Source organism: Macrobrachium rosenbergii, chromosome 52, assembly GCF_040412425.1.
Source record: "Macrobrachium rosenbergii isolate ZJJX-2024 chromosome 52, ASM4041242v1, whole genome shotgun sequence".
Classification (NCBI taxonomy): Eukaryota; Metazoa; Arthropoda; class Malacostraca; order Decapoda; family Palaemonidae; genus Macrobrachium; species Macrobrachium rosenbergii.
Window position 1 is genome coordinate 27,264,167 of NC_089792.1, and position 20,708 is coordinate 27,284,874.

Below are 20,708 nucleotides of genomic sequence, written 5' to 3' on the forward strand. Positions count from 1 at the left end.
TCAAAGCCCATATTTAACAGTCATACAAATTCCCCTTGCTAAACTACCATCCAAAATGGCATAAAAAATAATAAAGTTGACAGAGGATGGATGCTCCCAAGCAAAGAGCTATCTTTATTCACTGATCACACATCGAAAAAGGAAGAACGAGGATCAATGATGTAATGGTTACACGAAGGTAGGCTTTTCAGCAATCCTGTGGAACTCTGAAACAGCTGCAAGGTTTGGGGAAGTCAGCTGGCTGTTAACAGACATTTAACCACTGGGGGCCCAAGGATCCATAAGGCACATGCACAAGGCAACACTGATCATCTTTTGTCTATTATACAACAGACTGCAGTGTCTAGGGCACTTAGGACCACAAATGTGAGCTAACTTAAGTGATGGATTTGTGATGAATAAGTTGCTATGAAAGCTAATTTCACTAGACCATTCTGCAATGCTTTTCTAACAAAATAAATTCAATATATCCTCCGGGGATGCTATTACAATTCATATCACGAGAAAAGTTAAGATACCTACTTGATTAAGTTACCTGGACAACAAGAGACATGACATACTTTTACCAAGCGAATTTATCACTGAATGTTATGAATTAATAACATAACTGAATATTCATATACAAACTTGGGGCAGAAGTTCAACCAAAATAAGAAACTGACCAAAACAAGAGCAATAAAAATTTGAAAAAAAAAAGAAAAAACTTAGGAAAACACTCCTTATATCATTATTGTACTTTCACCCTGATTGAAGGGGCAAAAAATAGCAAAGGCATGCAAGACGTACAATAACAAGGCTAGTAACCATCTGATTATCCAACTAAACACATGCTCATTCCACTAATTAATTTACTAAGTGGACAAAATGCTACTCTATTTCTTATAGTGACATCACTTATGGGATATGTACACATGCAAACTTCATAACAGAAACCTATGGTTGCAAATGCTTACAAATGATGACTACATAAAACTAACAGAACATGTGAATGGATAACCAGACAATAAATCTTTCAAATTCTCCATAACAAAACACAAAACAACAATGTTATTTTAGCAATGACACTAAATAAGCAAGCATTCATGATTCTTATTTAAATATATCACTGATTAAAATGCAACACATTCTAGAAATACTGCAATATAAAAACAGTAATGGCAACTAACCTGATCTTCATCAGCAGAAAAGAATGCCTCAGACTGTGTTTCACTTCCAACTGAAACTGTTCTCTGCACACTTGTTAAAAGACTGTGTTGACTAGAAAGACTCTGTCTCGAATTGGATTCACGCATTCCAGTCACTGATAATCTATGGTTGTTAGAGGCATGGAGAGGAAGCTCTGTTTGAAGTGACAGACTTGATGGCATTTTGCTTTGTCTAGTAGAGCTAACATTATCCACTGATCGTCTCAAGTCTGACAGACTTCCTGGGGTTGAAAGATTATCTGCAGTACCAGGAACTCCTAGCACCACATCTTTACCACCACTTCGAAGAGTATTTGGATCCATGGGCCCTGAGGTACCCCTCACCTCCGACTCCATAACAAGGGGATCGAGTCATGACTAGTGACAGATACTTCTCTCTGGTAATTATGACGAGGATTAAGTTTGTCTGAAGCATGGAGATTTGTACCATGATGAAGGGAACTACTGGCTCTCATGAAATCAGCTGGGGTAGCAGGAGATGCACTCTTTATATAACCAGAGCTAAGAGCGCATCGATCTTTACTAGTACCAGAATGAGAGTCATAATGGGAATGAGAGAGTTCTGAATATGCTCCTATATGAAATACTGACTGGCCCTCTTGCAGGATGCTTTGACCATACCCAGGATCTTCTGATGGCTCATTTACCCTAAAAATTTTAAATAAAAATTAAACTTGAGAATTTTGTATAGAGTAATGATAAAAAAATCTTAATGTTATCTTACACAGAAAGTGAAGTGAGGTACTATACTAAAAAATATACCATGGGACTCAGTGTTCTATTACCAATTAATGATACATGCAACAAGTTCACAACTTACATACAATAAATAGTTCAACCATAAGATTAACCAGTTAAACCAAACAAAAACTTCTTTCAGTTTTCTTCTGAAGATGGAAAGAGAAACCCACAGATTCCTGCGTATAACTTGTTTACTTGTAAATATTTACATGTTACTTTTAAACTCGAGTACTTTCAGGTCCTAACTGTGACCCTTTTTCAAGAGATGAGGTAGTCAGGCTGGTTCAAGGCCCAGCAATCTTCTGGAACTTCTTCTCCCTGTGCTGTCATTTATATGATGGCTGTCTTGGTTTCCATTCTCTTGAGAGTTGTTAATCTCCTCCTGACGGTTTGATATCCTGATCTGATGGTCAGTGGTATTAACCCTTGTGGTATGTCAGTAGTTACCATCGGTCTGTTGAGCAGAGACCTAACCTCCAGGTCAGAGAAGGGTCGATCTTAGCGTCTTTTAATATTAAAGATTGGCTTATGGGATCTTCTGAGGTAAATCTTTTGTTTCCTTCTATCACTTTAATCTATCTGATGAGTGCCCTTCCACTACCCTCCTATGACTGATGTTATTGCTTTTGTATATAAGCCTACTGTTTTTAAATCCATCCTATGGTCCTTTTCCCCAACAATGCCTAGCTATAGCACTCCCCTGTGAGTTGAGCTGTACTGCCCTCCTGTGTTCTTGGATTCTAGTCCTTATTCCCTACCTGTTTCACCCATAGAACGTGTCTCCACAATTGTTGCAATTAATTATGTATACTCCCCCTATATCATCACATTAGTTACTGTCTTCTCCTTCCAATTTATTTTTACATACTTTGTTTCTTATGGTGTTGTCAAAGGTATACACAAATTTATAATTAATTTCTTTCATTTTTGATGTAATTTGTTTCATTTTAAACACCGTAAAAGACAAAGTATGTAAAAATAAATTGGAAGGAGAAGACAGTAATGCAGATGATATAGGGGAGTATACATAATTAATTGCAACAATTGTGAGACAAATATGGGTGAAACAGGTAGGGAATAAAGACTAGAATCCAAGAACACAGGAGGGCAGTACAGCTCAACTCACAGGGGAGTGCTATAAGTATAATTTGTGATATATCTTCTTATTCTTGGATATCATGCAAACCCAAGAATCATCCACTAAGCCTAAACCTCGCTTTTGACCAGGTGTGGGAGAGCGACAGTGCAATTGCTGTCTCTCACCCTCTGAAGTAGACCAGCACACTGTTTGCACCAAATGCTGCAATCGCGTGTGTTCGATGACTAATACTTGTCCCGAGTGTTGTGACTGGTCCCCAGAGCAGTGGATGAGGTTTGCTGGAAAGAGGAAACCCAAGAAGGCTGCTCGTCCATCTTCGGAGGGGTATTCTCCTCCAAGGACGGTAGGTAGCTCCTTGTCTCTTCCCATGCGATTCTGTTCGGCTGCTTCTTCATCTAGGGGAGAAATCACTCCTCCACATTCCCTGGTGCTTCGACAATGGGGCGTTTGCATGGAGGAGCAGGGGCCTGTCACAATCTCTCGAGGGCTTCCTCTGTTTACTCCGGGGGAGGGGGGGAGCATTCTCCCCTTGGACAAAGGGAGGTAGCCTCTGATATTCCATCTTTTTCAGGTCTGGGAGAGATTGGGAAGACCTTTCAAGATCTTAGGAACCTCTGGCCACCCCTAGTTCTTTCATTGGAACCATCAGTGTGGGGCTTGATTGCACATCTTAGTGCCTCCAACCAGCCGCCCCCTCTCTACGGCATCAGTAACTGGGACTACAGTTTCAGTTACTGGATCTAAGGCTGCCATGACAACTGTCACGGCAACCTCAGTTATTCATCCGGTCTCATCCACATAACGTGCCCTTCGATGTCTCCTGATGTTAAGGATCTTCTCTTGGCTGAATTAATGAAGAGGTACAGGTGTGAGAGGACATTGAGAAGACCCCGTTCCCTTCGACACCACCAGTATCTTCTCCAACTGCTTTTGCCTCCTCCCCTTCTTCTTCTGAGGGTCCGTCAGGCAGAATGCTATGGGTCTAAAGGCATCTGAGCTCCTTCTGGCTAAGTCTTTGCCTTTTATCAGTGAGGATATACCATGATACATGAAGGGTCATGGTTCCAGCTTCTCATCACTTTCCCCTGCCAAACCAGGATCTTTCATGTTCTTCACAAGCAAGTCTGCCTTTGTTCACCATGGAGACAATTATTAAAGATGTCACTGCCTTTTTCAGGCCTCATTCTACCCATTAGATGGCTGTGGAGATGAACAAGTGAGACATTCTGCAGAGGAAATTTGGTGCTGTTGAATTGGCAGGAGTTGATTCTTGGTGCTACCAACAAGCTTCTTGTAGGTGGTGGAGGATATGGACAGGCGTGTTACCTCATCCTCTCTCTTGGGCACACTTTGGTTCTTGGTGTTCATTACATGTGTGTGCTAACAAATATGATGACTTAATTGACTGATTATGAGGTTTAGGCCTTATGGCCAAGCACTGAACTTATGGCTATTCTGCACCTTTGAATATGCAATTTTCTTGAGGAACTACAGGGTATAAAGTTTTTTCCCCTTCATAAAATATATACAATAAATAAATAAATATAGTATACAGTATATTAATACTACTCTCAATTAAAAATCTTGGCCTCTTGTATGTTGGCCACAAGGTTACTTACATCTACATTGTCATTAAAAATTTCTGAAATGTCCTTTGTCTTTTGACATCTTTAGCTTCCCTGTTAGCTAATTCATCGCCTTGTACAACAAAACTGAAACGATTTAAGCCTAACATAGAGGTGAAAGAGCCACTCCTGAGCCTTTGGGATTAATGGATGAGAAGGGTTACGTTTCTTCAATGCTTCCAAGAAATTTCTAGAATCACTCTAAATAACAAGAGCATTCAAATTTTTTTTGGTCACAAGCTTCAAAACAGTTGACAGTTGCTTCAGCAGTAAAAAGTGAGGAAGAGCCTGATAGTTTAGCAACATGTGACTCTCCTTCACATACTATCACTTAACCTACCCTACCTTGCAAATCTGATCCAATAGTATAAATTTTCAGTTAATTTTTTTATTATGATTAACATGTTCTAAAAATTCAATTTTTGCTGCTTCTTTCAAGTGATTTTTTCCCATATTCTTAAAGCATACATATGCAGTGAATGCTTCTGAAATGAACCATGGAGTGATAACTGGATGTTTTGTTTCAAGTCTTTTTTTTTTATATTATTATCCTCTAGTTCTTCAACCTGCCTGATTTAGAAAGGTTTAGGAGAATTTTGTTCAAAACTGTCTGGAATACCACTCTGCCAAGATTTTAAAAGTTGGATTCTCTTTCACAAATGTGATAATAAAAAGGATGTAGTCTTCCAAAACCTAACCAGATTGCTCATTATCAAAAAATGGATTAACATGGAATACACAATCTGAATGACTGAAGCAAAGCTGGGAGACTCACAAGGATGTTTTACAGTAACAAGACTTAATAGAATGAGCTGGATAGTACCTTTCAATTGATGGTTCAGTATGCAGATGCACAGACTGTCAATCCTACCCTTTCTATTTCTTTAGTCCTCATGACTTCATTATGGGTGCATCTTCAGACATTGTGCCACAATTTTGGCTCAATATGATTGATGGATTTGTTATGAATAAATTAGATGCTCAATTCAGTTATTTCTAAATCTTGTCTTACCAATTACTCTCATCCTCAAATGTAATCAGTCCTTACAGGTTATTTTTTGTCTCCTAAAACTAGAATATTTTTGTGGTTCTCCATAACAGAAAAGTTAAAATCTGTATGTCATCCATTCCAGAGAATGAAAAAGGTTATTAAGCATTACTTCTAAAAGATCCTAAATCTTTGTACAAGTAAACTTTACCGTAACTGAGCGACATTATATCCATACTGAGAAATCTTGTCTGCTGGGTTTAAAGAAGGAAGGACCGTTCCTGTTTGTTCCAAAGAATGCACAGCCACCAACACACCCACATTTGCCAAAAACTTGAGCTGACACTTTAGTTAATTCTTGAGGCCAAAGAAACCATAAACGTTTGGTTTTCTCGTCATGAAGTTTCAAGAACCTTTAATGATGAATAAATTACAGTCAATTAAAAAATACTCTGTCAAATTAAGTATGCATATACTGCAAAAAGTGAATAAAAAATTTCCAAAACAATGGCAAAGCAGATACACTGAGAGGAATGGAATCAGAATCTTACCACAGTTGAGGATAAGATAAAAATATTCAGGAGGGCAAACATGTGAATGGGACAAAGTACAGCCCCTCCCCGAGTTATGATAGTTCATTATGACCATAGTATTAATACTTTACAACAGTGATAATGAGAATACACATTTAGCAACAACTATATTTTCAACTATGAATTTAAATTTGTTCTAAGACATGGGATACTCAGTATGATATTGTCTTGTGAATGCTGGGCATTCAAGCAGTAGCAGCTTTTGCTTCTCCTAGTCTGCCATGCAATGGCAAGAGTATATGCTGTAACTGATACTATTCTTTTTGGTTACCCTCCTATATCTATGTCATGTTTTTAAGCATCCACCATATCTATGAAATGCCCATCTGTCTCTACTGCTACTGGTGAGAAGGAAAAGGCAATTATTCTTGAGGAGAAAATCTGCAAATGATGATTTTAACCATCTTAAAGGATAAGAAGTTAATTAATAATGCTGTTGTTTCTGGCATTGGTAAAATCCACTGTTATCACAAAGAAAAGAGTTGGGCTGACTGATGGCAAAGAGAAATTAATTTTTAAGTGTACGTACTGACAACCACTCCTTGACCTGCTGACAATCCAGGCTGAGGCAAAATATTTTTAGAAACCACTGAGGAGCTTGCAAATGATCCTACATATAAGCAGCACTCCTAATTTAATATTTCAACATTCTCATTAAAGAAAACTGCAAAAATCTACAATCCAAATACAGTACTGTGCATGTACAAAACATACATCTGGCATTAGCAAATGCCAAAGTGATGGCAGTGAAAGGCTGTCTGAAAATGTTAAAAGATGTCAACTGAATATTTCTGTGGAATTTTGTCTTTAAAGGGTATAATAATTAGAGTATATTCATTATATATTTTTTTACACAATAAAAAAAATTTTGACATAAAGTTTCTACTTAAACACAGAAAAAGAACATCAAGTCAATCAAAAATCAATGAATTAAAAGATCCTTAATAATTTTTGCATTCATTTTTACATTTAGCCTGCAGATTACATGCGTAGTACAGTATTCCATCAATGGGTCCTGTTATCGTATGCTGCAGCCGACGATATGGCTGAGGCAGGTAGCAGTGTTGAAAAGAGTATGGCCTGTGCCTGATACCATGGGGTCTCTCTAAAGGAAAGACAACCACTACACAGGACTATTCTCAATAGATTTTTAGCCCATTAGAGGAAACAACAACAGGTTGCCTGAAATATGGGACCGCCACATCTTCACGTACTGTACAGAAGTTGGTGACAAAGCAGGAGTAGAGGGTGGCAAACAACAAGCACACCTTTGTCTATCCTGGGATAGTTAGTATGCACATCTGGGTTGGCACTGTTTGTGGAGAGCACATGTTTGATAGTCGCCTACTTAATGTTTTAACCCCCTCTGACAAACCAAAGGAGAACAAGCAAAAAATGGGCAAGGACTGATGGGAGGGAGTCTGGGATGACGTAGCCAAAAAGATCTGGCTGTGTCAAGGTTAAAGCATCCCAACCCACCCTGAAGATGCCAGTGAATGTCTGGCCTTCCACTATTCTCACCAAACCTCTACCACTAGGAAAGAAACCAACAACAAATTCACAAGAAAATACTAACACAGGGCATAAAACAGCCATACACATGCTTAAGCTGTTCATATAGCTTTCACTGTTCACTTTTCTTGTTTAAATCCACACAGAAGAAAAAACACAAACACCATAACTACAGTCAAAAAGACTAAAGAAGCTTAAACTTGACAGTCAGAGCACAGCAAGACATCTTAATTCAACCACAGCCAACAAAAAATACAGCTGGCTTACAGAAGGTGAATGAGGCACCCACCCCAATCATCCATCTACCACCAATTGATCACTATGCCAAAAGCTTCACTGATTATTTCCAGCTCATCCTGAGTAATACATCTACATACAAATTGGAGAACATTTTGGAGGAAAGGCTAAGAAAAATTAAAATCAGCAACTGTCAATTTGACTTCATGTCAGAGAGGTCACAAAAGATTTTGTCTCCATGCATTGAATTTGGTCTGTCATGGTAGGCTTGTTCACATGTATCATCAAAATATGGCTGGTCATTTGTCCTAAATTTGATGACTTTTCTAGGAAAATACCTTATTAAAATAGCCACCAACATTTCATTTAACTTCTTGGGATCATGATCTAATACAGCAACTGAAATATTAAGTGCCTGAGCAATTGGCTCTGGATTTTAGCCAAACCATTTTTCCAATGGTGGAATTAGGCATATGCTGATTGACAGATATGTCCATTTCAATGGCACAATGATCAGAAGTGCCTATATAGTCACACACCTTTGACTTCACAATAGCTGGAACATCTGTGAATATGATGTCTAATCTATTACCAGAAATGTTGGTGGGTTCCTCAATTAGTTGGACAAAATCGGCAGATACACATAGCTCAAGAGCAGACCGGCCATGTTGATCTGTGGAATTTGAATTTAGCCACTCACTGTGCTTTGCATTACAGTCTCCACAAATAACGAATGAAGCTTTTAAATCCTGTGACTGAGCCATACTAATCCTTTCCGAAAGACAGTCATATACAGAATCATCAATATTTGGATTGCAGTAAACAGCAAATATGCAAACAATGTAGAACTTACTGAAAATTTTAAAACAAAGAACTTCATGGCAACTACGCTCCAAATTTTTCTGATGGAATAAAGTGCATACAGCCATACCATACGCATGTGGGATGTTACAACGTTAAATAAAATCAAGGCCATCAAACCCTGGTATTAAAAACTCAACCTTTGACTTGTTAATACTAACAGGAGTCTCAGATAAAAAACATTGTACTTGCAGGCACAACTCTGGAGATCATGAAAATTTGATCTTCAGCCCCAAACATTTTAGAGTAATGCACTTTGCAAACACAAAATCAGTATCAAAACTAATAGACTCATAACAACAGTAACATTGTAAAAATCAACAGAACAATAAACAATACCATCAACAACAACAGTATTTACATTATTTACATTCAGCAGACTTTTTCTGAGGCTGGGTCTTTGCTGGGCTACTCTTCATGGCCAGCTGTCTCTTCCCAACAGCACTCAAACCACAATACAGAAGGACCTGAGATGATTCCACACACAGCCCAGCTTTTCCAGATGACAATTGGAGCAAAGTCTGGGCCTGTTACAGTTTGGGTCCATGGTAGGTCTAATCCTAAGATTGTGACTCTAGGATTTAAACAGAGTCTGGCACTCATATGCCAGGAAAAACGAAAGAGCAAATCGCCTTCATCTCAGATACTCTGTCCCTCTGGCAAAACAGGCTGACCTGACTCCACCATTTGTATCAATGATAACACATGGATGTCTCCTTGACAAGTTGGGGAGATCATTGGGAGGACTGTTCTAAAGGAATATCTTATGAGCTCCCTGGGGTTATTGGCTGTCTTTCTATCTCAGAAAAAAACTTCGGAAACTTCTAGTATGACTGCAATGTCTTAGACCAATAGGTTGGGCTAATTTGCAAAGTTTCAAGTAGGTTTTGCTAACATGTTTCTTCCACAATCTGATAGTGGACTGATTTGCCATATGCAAGAACCATCAACTATCGGTGTTTAGGTCTCTGAACCTGGACATTCAGGCAATAGCAAGAGATGCATTCCACACAAGACTGGAACAAATAGAGGATGATATATTTTCCTCTTCATTGTCCCATATTTTTGAAAGCTTTAACAATCTACACAAAAAAAAAAAAAAAAAAAAAAAAAAAAATATGTATTTCAATGGAACCACTATCTAGTGGCCCCTGTATTATGTATGAAATGTCATTGTTCTATTTCTTCAACAGGTGTGAAAATAGATTCCAGTGCTGTCTGTTGTTTATCTCAGACAGAAAAGCATGGAAGGACAGATCCCCTCCTTTGGTTCCTTGGCAATGCATGTGGATTTTAAATCAAGTCTACCTTGCTCATATTTGGTTAACATTGCTGGGTACCCAGTCACAAAAAACTGATACTTCATCCCAACATCTTAGTCCGATGGAAAAATGGATTAGGTTACCTCCAAATGGAGATTACAGTTGAAATCTGTTGAAACAGTTTTAATTTTATTAATTTTTGAGGTCAACACCTTGCTATTTCAACAATCATGGCATAGAAGGCAACACTGGCAGAACCCTTGCCTTACGGTTTTGGAATTGATTCTAATACAGAAATGATTAATTCTGTTCTCCAGTCTTTTTACGCTGCAAAGGTCAGCTCCTGCTAGGTTTCCATTACCTGGTCCCTGAATAAACTTCTTAGACTCTGTCATCCACTCACTTCATGGCCCAATGAATAAAAGACAGCCTCTTCTTGATTGCATGCAATAGAAATGTTTGGAAGTGAACTGTCCATGATTTCAGTGTCGTCTCATTGTTTGATGAAGAGGTAATACACTCTGGTTCAGATAACTAAAAGGTCTCCTGGCCTAGGACCTATGAGATGTTAAGAAAATGACGAAAATTATGTGAAAAATCTCTTTTCTCATAAAGGACTCAGTATACAGTATCAATTTGAAGTATTATGCCCGGTTCTTAGGGAGGTTTAGATAGATGTCATGGCAGATAATCCCAAATGGCCCTGACCATACACGCTAGCACAAACAAACAACCCACTCTACAATGGGCTGAGAATATTTAGGTATTGGATTAAAAAGGCAGACCCTCACTCCATTCCTAAGTCAATGACATCAAAAAGGCAAAACATCATTAACTCTCTTCACAGCATATTACCTTCAAAAAGTCTCCAAGTTTCAACTATCAGTTATCTAGCCATCATTTATGAACCGTGAAGGCAGCCATACCATAACAGTAATTAGGTAAGTCACATGTTGAACCACAAGTGGACAATACATTTAAAGGATTCGTGTGTGGTTCCTGTTCTTAAATGCCAAACCCCAATGGGTATCTTGGAATAAGTTCAAACAGTTGATAACCTGTGACCTTTTCCTTGAATCAAAAATTTATGAAACACATCTATAATCATGGTCATGCTGAGATATTTATGCATGCATGGGAAGTTTCAAAAAGGCACATCCAGTAACACTCGACAAGAATTAAATAAAAATTTTGGAAACACAAGATCATATATTGGTTTCAGGTGTTGTTTCCTAAACTTTACTTGCCAAACCCTTCAATTCTGGAATAAAGAAACTTGTTAATATTGAATTACTACTTGGAATATTAAATTGATATACTTGTATGGACTAGATTAAAAAATTATATTTCTACTTGTCAACTTGGAGAGCTTCTTTGAGGACAAACAAAGCAGTGCTAAAGCCAAAAACAGGTTTTGACATAAGGAAAACCTACTTTTGGGGTAGGGAAAAGTTAGTCCTCAAACCCAACCATTATCCCTGACAAAAAGGCACAGGACTTGGGTGAACATTTATCTTGCACAGACCTGGTGTATAATGAGGTAGATGGCAGACAAACACTGTTGTCACATCTGTGTGAATGGAGCATGGAGAGCCGAGGCAGTCACTGTAGGACAGAAACAGAGCCCTCCTGTCCTGATTCCTTTATACTATCACTGTTGCCAACAAGCATTATCCTGTCTTTGACCACCAGGAATGAGAATTCTTGTAAAAGTTGGTCTGTCTTACAGACCCGGGAGACCATGAGAGTGAACTCCTTTGAGACTTACAGCAGCTGGCAAAAATAAGTTTTTCCTACATCAAAACCTGTTTTATCATTGGAGTAATGGCTGAGAGTTAATACCTCTCAAAACTGTCATAAACTGATGAACATCACAGTTAATTACAATACATTAAGCATTTCACATAAAGAAATTGCACTAACTTAACAGCGATAGAATACTGCTTTGACTACTAAAGTATGCCATACATTAATGGTGGCCTTCATCCATCAGTTCGGCTATTAAAATCCTGGAACTGATCCAACTTACTTTGATAATTCATGCAGAAGGGCATACATTGATAAATGGGACAACTATATAATCTCGGTAATAAGCCCTTCCTCCTAAAAGCAGGTATTTTCAGAGGAAACATGACTACTTCATCCTTACATATACTGCAAGTCATCTAAGTCAACTTACAAGCACTCTCATGCTTTCTTGAAACTAAAGCTCTTTTATTCTTACACTCAAGCTGTACACTATCAAATTAACATATCATACACCAATATCACCAATCTCTCCTCTCCCATTTTCTTTCTATATGAAAAACACTGTATCTGTTGTCTAAAAACAGCCTTTAACCACATCATCATCTTTTACCTTTTCAACCTTTTGCAAAAAATGTATCAGAAAGGCAGTTGAAGTCATAAACCCCAATTCCCTGAAAGAGGGCAATACTACTTACAGTGTACAGTACTGTACCATGTAATGCACTCTACAGCATAGATGGTACTAACCACACTTTTCAGTGTTTCTATCGCTCAAAACTTAGCTGTTAAACTTCTGTAACTTTACTCCAATTTTCATCCCTCATATAAGAACAAATCTTTCACATGAACCCTATAAGACTGTAGATGGACCTATGGTCCTGTTAAACTTATATTAATGTACGGTATATAATGATGATCACACAGCTAATTAATGTCTTCATACATTCTATTTTATCGTCCTAGACACTTTTACATTTAATCAGTTCTGCAGAGTTACTATTGAAACTCCTTGACTCACTTGCTCTAAAGGAGCAAAAATTATTGCCTTGGATCACTTATGACCATGCTGTGTCATCAAATCCTGTCTCAGTCACTGGTGACACACTGACTGGGACATCTTTGGTGATTTTAATTCCTTATTTGACTCTGTTCTGATTTGCTTTTTAACATACCACAGTACAATTCTTCTACTTTTGACATGAAACCAGAATGAGTACTACAGCATGAAATAATAACTACACATATGGCAAAACAGCACATTACTACTTAACACATTCTAGTTCTGGGACAAACATTACTTGCAAAGGCCAAGTGATTGAAAGGATTACGTGCACTGGACTTCTAAACAATTTAATAACTACCAAACTCTTTAAAACACAAATGAGCAAATGCACTTATCAAAAATTTGAATGCCTAACTATGAACAGAGGATGATGAATCCCATAAACTAATTTTATTGTCAAAAAATCAAAACATAGATAACTACAAGGTGAGGACTCTGCTATTGCCACAAAACATATTCAAGATGCATACAATATTTCTAAGTACAGTTTAGCTTAATAAAATGCATAATTCTCATCATCATCAATGTTTGTTCATCAGATGTTTCCTAGCAAACGAGAAAGGGTGGATGTCAAACATCATGACATATAACTGCATTGATAAAAACTAATTATGGATAATATTCATTCAACTTCATAGACTTAGCATCATCAAAACTTCACAACAGATGCACAAGTCATGCCATAAAAGTGGTATACCAGATGAGTTTTGGATCCCAAGATATCTCATGAACTAAAAAGTGACATTTATGGTACAGCCCTCCCGGGCACTGCATTTACATCAAAAGTACTTAGATTTAATAAAACCTTCCCTTAACAGTCTTACAAACGACTTCCAATGCCTGTATTCCAAAACATCTCCATATCTTGTGAAAAACTTTTAACTGAGTTAACGGTTAAAAGGCTGTGGTTAATACTTACAATTAATATACAAAAAAACTACTGAACTTACTTGTGTTGTATAACCTGCATGTCATGATAAAGAACATCCATACTGGTAGCAGCATCCACATATACAGGTCCCAAAGCGCAGCAGCAGCTTCTAACCAAACATCTGAATAAAAATCACTAAAACCAAGGCCACCACCCATTCCACTGGTTGATGTACCACAGGTTGGAAGAAGCTTACGCCTCAAATCCACCACCTTCTTTCAAGCCATGCTGGCCACAAATGTAATTTCAGGCACCAATATTTTGAATATGAGCAGTAATGCCCAGACCTGTGTGCTGTCCATGAAGATTACATGTTGCTATGCTTAATAGGGTACACCTGTTTGATGAGAGAAATACGCTTGTCTGATACCTCACACAAATAAATTATTGAAATAAGAACTAGCCACCCGATTTCAAGAGGAGTAATGAAAATATAAATACTAATTTAAGTTTATTTTTAAATACTTACCTCTCGTTATATAGCGTTTATTTCCGTGCCAGCCGGGGTTCAACAGATTAAAACAAAAAACAAGCACACTGGGTTTTCTATGAATATCTTTCTTCTATCCATCCATACTTCCCACCCGCCACTTTTAGGATTAATGGGCATAAACACCCATAGCCTTCAGGGTACTTCTGTCCACTTTGAATGTGGGAGGTAGGAGGGCAATTTATATAATGGAGAAGTAAGTATTTAAAAATTGAATCTTAAATTAAATATTTATATTTTTAAATGAACCTTACCTCTCTGTTATATAGTTGATTCTCACATTTGAAACAGGAGGTGGGCAAGTGAAAATCAACAAACCCTTAAAGCTACTGAGTAAAAACACAACATACCTCATCGCTATCTCCAAGGAAAGACATTTGTCTTCTGGAGGCCTGAGGCATGACTACTGCCCTCTTCAACACCGCAGGATGATCACGCCCATCGTCGAGAAGAGAGTCTTCTGCATTCTGGAACCAGTGATCAAGACCACACATCCTCTACATCTAAAGGTGTCAAGTTTCCCCGTAAGTGTTAGGACCTGATAGATCTTGCTGACATGGTGCTAAACCCTGCAGATCCATTGGCAGAGGCAAACAGGAATCTTTGTGACCAGGAAATGGAGATTTGGAGAGTCAAGAGTTTCTTACTTCTCATTCATGGGTTCAATAATCTTTCTAAGAAAGCTGTGACTCCTTCTCAAGGACCCTGACAGGTATAGAGAAGCATAGCTAGGACTGAAGAAAGACTCAAAAACATCTTTGAGTTACCTTGCTCTATTCATGCAGATTCTGTCCTAAATCAAGTCATTTCCTTGATTTTTGGGCCAGGATAACTCTCTTTTGTTCCAGCAGTCTTTCAGGTTTCTTCCTCCTCTCTTCACCTTAGAAGGTATTATGCAACTCCTCTGTGCCTCTTCTAAATGAACAAGTCAACCCATGTTGTTCGGTTGAAGCCGGGCTGGCCTAGATCAGGTTAAGTGGAAGGTCCTTTCCTTTTCAAGAAGCTGCATCTTCTGCCTTCCAGACTGTCTCAGGCTTCTGATTGTAGTCCAGCAGCAGTGGCCAGAATTTCTTCTTTCAAGAAATAAAGTTAATAGTGTCTTACATCACATTGTTGCAATCTGGTGCTAAGGGCCATATCGCATACCCATTTAAGTGCGAATTTATGGGCTAATATCCTGCTGATGAGGAGAGATGCAGCCCTCTCCAAAGTAGCTCGGTCTGTCAATGTTGACTCTTTGCTATCTTTAAGGAATGGCTATATCCTGGACTCCCAGCTACTTTTCCCTAGGAATCAGCTGGAGGCAGCTGTCGACAGGCGTCGAGAAGACAATAACGATTGTCTACTTCAACAGGCAGTGACTAAGCAGCAGGTCCCTCTGCCCTAATGTCCCAAGACAGAATCCACTGCCTCCTCCCAAGTAGTCTTAAAGACCAGGTCCACACAAAGCAAGCCTTCTCAACCTGCTTGTCAATGAAGAAGTCTGCACCAGTAGCGTCCCTTTCAGTCTTGCTCTTCCAGGACAGGAAGGGGAGCTAGAGGTGAGCTAGTGGAGGCAGATGATGGAGTGGTGCCCTCCCCACTCTTTTGCTACCAGTGGGGATGCCTGGCGAACCATTGGGATACATTGCAGATTTTCAGTGGAGCCATGGGTAATAGATGTTCTTTGAGTGGGATATCTCCATGTACTGCCTTCCACTTTCGCCTCCCTCTCGAGACAGTCCTCTCCTTCACACCTCCCTTAGCCCAGGGCTCTCAAAAACCTAGCTCTCCAAGAAGAAGTGAGGAAGGTGATGGAGAAGGAGCAGTAGAAATGTAAGTCAAGCATCCTTCCTGAGTTTCTACAGCCGAGTCTTCTAGTCCCCAAAGCCACTGGTGATTGAGGCCAGTGATAGACCTTTCAACTTTTGAACCTCTTCATCTGAAGACAGTTCAGAATGGAGACTCCTCAAACATTCTAGCAGCTCTCAGAAACGACAACTACAAGCTTTACTATGATCTAATAACACTTGCTTCCAGATCCTATCCATCCCACTCTTCCCAGTTTCTTCGCTTTCTTCCTCCTGGGCATTCAGAAGAACTTATCTGTTCATAGGATTTTGAATGTGGGTTCTTGGCTTCACTAAACCACTTTCATATCCTTCTACCTGAGGATGTTGCCCACAGGTCCTTGAACAACTTCCCTTGGGTCCAGTGGTGGCTGCTCAACAAGTTGTGCCCCTAGCAGTTTTGTATCTTGAGCAGCATCAGAAACTGGCTAAATATGCTAGAAATCTACAACTAAAACAGTGCCAATTGGGAGATGTTCTTGCTCCAAAACCAAAGAAGTCTAGGACTCAAATTCTAGGGAAGGAGCTTGTAAGGCCATGCTCTCAGCAAATATTCCATGGCGGCCAGAATCCAATGTTCCGAGGCTTTCTTGAGCAAATCTTGGGATTTCACTGCCAGATCAAACTACAATCAGAAAAGTTTACCTTCAGAATGCTACGATTAGGCAAAAGAAATCCAGACACTGTACAACTCTCCCATATGGGTTGGTGGGATAAAAACAACTGATGCATGTGAGATATGGTTAATGTACTGATTGAAAACTGAGAGTGAGAAGAACAATCCACCACTTGCAAATTGTGCATTCATTGATAAACCCAACTCTCCCCATTTCTCGGATGATCAACGATACTATATGCCTCTGGCCAGAATTAAATGTAATGTTCTGGAAACTTTTACTGAGTGATACAGCAGCTTACATGCTCACGTCTGGGAAGGACTCAAAGTATTTTCCTTCTATGATGCATGTGATATGTCTTACTCTTGCTCTCTGCATCACGCCTGTTGGACAATTCAAGAGATGTTTCCTGGAAGTTCATGAACTAATCTCTTTTTGTGAAGAAGGTATTTTAAAGCCCCAAACCGTGTGTACTGGGAAAGAAACATGCACTGAAATACCTCTTCCACCTGAACCAGATGGGGAACATGGATAGAAGCTGCATTGTTCCTATGCTCAAAATTTTGATGCTGTGAAGTCTGTCTTAGCCAAGTTGGATCCAGCAGAAGCAGTGGCAATGCAGAAAGCACAGAAAGTCACTGAAGATCTCCAACTGCAAGCAACAGATCTCACCTTCACAGCTCAAAATTTGTTTTCATTCTATTCAGTTGAGAAAAACTAGAGACTGCAGGTTTGTCGCACAGTGGAGGTCTTCACCAACTGGAACTAACCAAGAGTAAGATCAGAAATTTCTGGAGAAAAGGGTAATGAACTTTAGGAAGAGTTTGAGGCAGTATTAGCAAAGAAATCCAGATACTGGTATTACATTCAGTCAAAAGAAGTTTTGAAAGGCAAGGACAGAAATAGTGTCACAATTCTTGAAGGAATGGGGCCAGCAAATATAGTGAATCTGAAATATGCCCCAGCTGCCAATGTGAATGTAGGGAGGAGCTTCTCATTTTATAAAAATGTGTTGACTGACAGAGGACAGTGTATTTTATAGAATTATGTTTTGTAAACAGGTGGTAGCCAGAATTTCATTTAGGTGATAATCGTTAGCTAATTAAAACATTAATCAAATGTGCGTTTCTATTTTTCATTTCTTTTAGTTATGTGTACTAATTAATTTTCAGTTATGAATTTGATCAGGTGCTCATTCACTGTTTATATGTCTATTGCTTTGCAATGTCAGCCAAATTCAGAGTAAAACCACCCTGTTCCCGTGGGTGCAGAATTGATTGTATCACTTCTGATTTTGTTTTCTGCATTTTTCATGAAATAAAACACTGTTTAAAACCTCATACTGTTTTCCCATCACATATTCTGGCAAAAATACATAACATAAAACAACTTAAAATGGCCTAAATAGCAACATTTTTATCCTATCTCTGGTAACTAAGGTTGAGGTTGTGTGCTATGCTGACCAGCTAACGAAAAAGGGGGTAGAACATTTAGACATAACTCTATTTGAGCACACTCTAATTGCTACCTGGCATAAAAGAGTGTCAAATCATTATCTATAAATAAGGTCCAGTCTGCATTTAACAACTCTGGAGAGGGGAAAACTAGGTCAGAACCAAGACTAGTATCTTCAGCGCAAAGGCAGCATTGCCCAGCACTCTGCAATTCTCTTTCCACATCACAGGTCCTAGAGCTACCAAGAGAGGTTGAATTGCTTTAAGAAGCTTTGCAAAGACTCAGAAACAGCTTTGGAAACCAAAACTAAATCCATCAAGGTTCCAAAAAAAGCAACAGTGTACCAAGTCCTTTAATTACACACCTGACCTAAAGACCTCCTGTGGTCCAGAGATTGCAAGCAATGTCTAGTATAGCATTACCTATAACATAGTATGACAAGACCAAAACTCTAAGAGCTGAACTGACAGCATTTACAGCAACTAGAAACTAAGAACTTAATGAAGTTGCTATAGGGGTGCATGGTCAGGAAATACCTAGAGTTCAACTCCAGAGAGAGAACTAACCACTGCTTCTGGAAAACATTAGTAGTTGAACCTCTTGCAACTTCTCTCGGATAGATCCTTAGTTAGATAGACAAACCTCCCCTAGCACAAGATGGTTATGGTGTCTACTTGACATCTGAATCACGTGGAAACTTGAAAACTTTCAGCAAGTGGAAGTTTAGAAAAACTGTCTTAGGTATGAGTTCTGGGGAAAACTACTAAAGAGCAAAGAATCCAGGATCATTTCTCCTAAGAAACCAAGGTCTCCTAGGAACATCCTACACTCTTTGGATTCTTTAAACTTATAAGAATCTCTCTTTAATCATAAAATGAGAGATGTAAGGTTTTAACCAACTAATATGGCTGAAAACACCCATCAAACGTCAGGAGGCCAGTCAGAGGGCCTGTAAGTGAAATTAAATATTGGTAACTTTCTGTTCCAAGTGACTAATATGCCTACATTCAGATTTATTAGTCCCAAAGAAAGCTGACATGGTTGAATTTCAGGCCATTCTGTGGCAGAATACTATATCTGTGTGTACAGGCTGTACACTGTGATAACAAGACTATCAACAGAATTAGCAGAACTAGCATCCCAACTCTTAAACTATCACTGGGGTAATTGAGTAACTTGTCGTATACTAGGGGAAAATGTTAGGGTGGAATATGTCATGGGAAAAGAAAATGTCCAGGGGAAAAATGTCTGGGAATATGTCTGAGGGGAATATGACCGGGCCCTCAATTACGATCATATCGTTATCCAATCATAAATTTTCCCCTCGGGCAAAACATACCTGAGGGTAATAAAACTGAATAATGCCTATTACAGTAACTTACCTTACATGATCATGCAAACAAACAAAAAAATAAGAGGACAAACCAACAGAAAACTGAGTGCATCTGCGAACTCTGCAGTCAGCGACAGAAGTAGACTGACTAAGCTAGTCCCCTGGTGGGGGGTGGGGAAGATGGATAGAAGAATATTCAGAAACTGAGTATTCTCATTTTCTGTTTAATCTGTCAAACTCTGCTACAATGGGAAGTAAACGGCTATCTGATGGAAGTAGGTTCATTTAAAAAAATGCTATTAATCATTTCTCTTTTGAGGCTTAAATTCACTGCAATAATAAAAAAATTTCCTGGCATACAAATCCCTCATTTGTCTGGGCACAAAACCCCATCACTGTACAACTGCTTAAGTTCCGCTCCCTAAAGTTTATTTCCTAAGGTTGTTTCCAAGTCTGCAATAACTTCTGGTATGCCTTTCAACAAAACTTAGCAAAATCAATGCCTGGATATACATACAGTATAAGGAGTTGAGTATTTCTCCTACCACTGGATATTTGTGAGGAAATAAGTCTAATGTATCTTATGAACACATTTACACAGTGGAACACAAATTTACCTGTAAACTGAGAGATTAGTTCCAGACTCTACTGCTGAGACTGAGGCCATCAACAAAGCACGCATCATCTTGTACTTCTGATAACATCTGGGTTGTTACAAAGTGTCTATCAGTTGTGTGTAAACACTGGGGCTGAGGAGCATGACAAATGTAAACAGATGGGGGACGTGGATGCCGTGCGATTTTCCATGCTCCTACTGTCAGCAAAAGCTACTGGGCTGTTAAAATATACTGGAGTCAAAAAGAAGAATAACCATAATAGTCCAAGACTTGCTGCTAATGCCACTTTGATCAAAACAAAGATATGCACAGAGTAAAGCGCTTTGTAACATGTAGAACAAAAGTAAAATGCTTTAAATCAGAAATCACAATTACTATAAATACTAGTGCCTGTTAAATAGGTACTCACTGCAAAAGAAATTTCTCAACACAACATCTATTGATCTAAATAAATTATATATATTTGTGTGTGTATGTATATATATATATATATATATATAT

At 38.7% G+C, this 20,708-nt stretch overlaps 1 protein-coding gene across 4 annotated transcripts in view; it reads right to left on the reverse strand.

The window, feature by feature from the left end:
- LOC136833767 (bridge-like lipid transfer protein family member 1) overlaps positions 1–14,166 on the reverse strand; it is a 79,713-nt gene extending 65,547 nt beyond the window's left edge. For 2 of the 4 annotated variants that reach the window (XM_067096011.1, XM_067096012.1), the window contains exon 1: positions 1,167–1,662. In XM_067096011.1, coding sequence (XP_066952112.1) covers positions 1,167–1,541 — 375 coding nt within the window. In that variant the 5' untranslated portion in view covers positions 1,542–1,662. Of the gene's footprint in view, positions 1–1,166; positions 1,854–5,869; positions 6,072–13,885 lie in introns of those variants that run through there. The other 2 variants (XM_067096013.1, XM_067096014.1) reach the window with 2 other exon arrangements.
- Positions 14,167–20,708: the final 6,542 nt, after the last annotated feature.